Genomic DNA, 2099 nt, shown 5'->3' with positions numbered 1-2099 from the left:
CAGCAGGAACTTCCATGCTAAGTAGCACCTTCCCAGCTTACTACTCCAAAAAGGGGCCTCTCTAGAGGGTTTTTCCTACTCAAAAGCTGGTGTTATTTACATGTTAATATCTGCAGCACTGTAGTGGAACTGGAATAGCTGTTGATGAAAGAGCCCTAGGCTTCCTGCAGAAACATTTTGTACCCACTTTTATGCTTGTACGTGCACTTGTTAAACCCTTATGCAGCTGAGAAAAAAATGAGCAAAAAAAAGACCGTCCCCACATTGAGGGAAGAGTGAAAGGCCTTTGCTCATGGACACTTTCGACACTTGGTAAAAATTCTGTTATCTTAAAAAGCATGCAGCAGAGATTAATTTGAAAACTCATTTCATTGTTAAAATCACTTTTAGGTCTCTAATCCAAGGAAAAATCTGAGGAACTTCAAGGACAAACTGCTGAGTTTGGGAATGGAAGAATGAGATGGCAGCAAGAAACAGAGAAAGAGAAGTTGTTTCTTGGTGATGAAGGGCCCTCTTGCTGTCACTCATTCCCATAGAAATTGTTGGTAGATTGTGGCAAGGAAATTCCATAATGAAATGGAGACATCTATTTTTAAGTGCATGGGACTGATTTGATATAAGCTGCATTACAATTCTTCATATGAAACATAAGTCACCTCTGTTCTGGTGCATACATATTTTAAGTAAGGATGCCTGTAGTATCCTTAGTTAAATTACAAATAAAGAGTATAATTATTCTGCATGGCATGTAATCTATTTTTCTGTCTTTCTGTATTTTATAGATGACATCAGCATAAATCCCAAGGATACCCGTTGGGTTGGTGCCTGGTGGCTTGGATTGCTCATCTGTGGAGCAGTTAATTTTATGGCTTCATTGCCTTTCTGGTTTCTACCTTATTCCTTGCCAAAAGAAGGAGAGAATGAAAAACTGAAGATTAATAATTTGCCTGTTCAAGGAGATCACTGTAGAAGAGACCCCCTTGTTCAGCCACAGTTAAAGTTCTCAGAAGCAGTAAAAGGTGAAAGATTATTGTCCAAATGTTTGCATGTGAATTCTCTCTTATGGGTTAACTCTGAGCTGAGAATGGACTTGCATTACCCTCAGAAAGAAGCACATTTCTGCAGTGCAAATGATGGACCAAAATGCTCTTACTTGTAACACATTAAGGGTGCATTTCAGTGCTCCCTATGGCAAACAGCTGGAAAAAGCCCATGCTGCTGCTTTGAGCACCAGAGATGTTCAGTTCAACGTGGTCATTGTCATATCATGTGTTACAACTATAATCTTATGATTATGAAGGAAGAGGGGGAAAATAACCCATCCTTTATTAATGGTCTATCCACATCTGGCAGGTTACTGTTTCACTGAGGCCAACACATGAGAGGGAAACCTGGGGCTAAATACCGCAAGAGCTGTTGCAGGGATTTCATGGAGCTCATGGCTCCTGTGTATGAGCTCAGTAATGCTAAATTAACCTTTTGTAGGCAATATGGGACCCAACAACCCACTGCTGGACTCAGCCCCCAAGGGTTTTATTTGTATGTATGCATGCATATGCTATTTTTAATGACGAAAGCACTTTCCAGAGAAGTGTTTTGAACTTGCATCTCTTAGCTAAGTGTGCTAACAGCCAGACTACAGCCTAAATGCAGGTGTTCGTCTTCACTTCAATTTTATGGACTTAGATACTCTAATCAACGGTCTTAGGAAAGATTCCAGTTTTTTACTGAGTGAGATGCTCCCCTTCTCTGAATATCACCCTCTTGCAGGTCTCATGTGGTTCCTGAAGACTTCTGCTTTAGGCATCAAACTTTTCACTGGGTGCGCTATGGATTCTAAGTGCTGCCCTCCTATACAGGCACGGAGGAGCAGTGTTGCAAGCCTTAGTGCCTTTGATGAAGGCACTAATCCTGTGTTCCACAAGAAAATAATAAAAGGATTTCTGGTTCCCAATCCAATACTCACCATGCCATTCAGCTTTCCTGCTTCTGTAAGGCATGTGTTGGCAGTGAGGAAAACTCTCACTTTGAAAAGCACATATTTTGATAAGCAAAGGATTGTAGCCTGCAATAGAGCCAGTAGTTAAATCAACGTTAGT

The 2099-nt window shown here is 40.8% G+C and overlaps 1 protein-coding gene across 1 annotated transcript in view; it reads left to right on the top strand.

The window, feature by feature from the left end:
* The window catches only part of LOC104393451 (solute carrier organic anion transporter family member 1C1-like), a 19192-nt gene that overhangs the window by 7401 nt on the left and 9692 nt on the right, over positions 1-2099 (top strand). Inside the window, exon 7 of the mRNA XM_010002948.1 lies at positions 783-1019. Within this exon, the coding sequence (XP_010001250.1) occupies positions 783-1019 (237 nt within the window). The remainder of the gene's footprint in view (positions 1-782; positions 1020-2099) is intronic.

The sequence above is a fragment of the Chaetura pelagica genome, unplaced genomic scaffold (genome assembly GCF_000747805.2).
Source record: "Chaetura pelagica isolate M959 unplaced genomic scaffold, ChaPel_1.0 scaffold117, whole genome shotgun sequence".
NCBI classification, from domain to species: Eukaryota; Metazoa; Chordata; class Aves; order Apodiformes; family Apodidae; genus Chaetura; species Chaetura pelagica.
The sequence above is the reverse complement of the archived record's forward strand: the minus strand, read 5'-3'. Positions and strand labels throughout refer to the sequence as shown.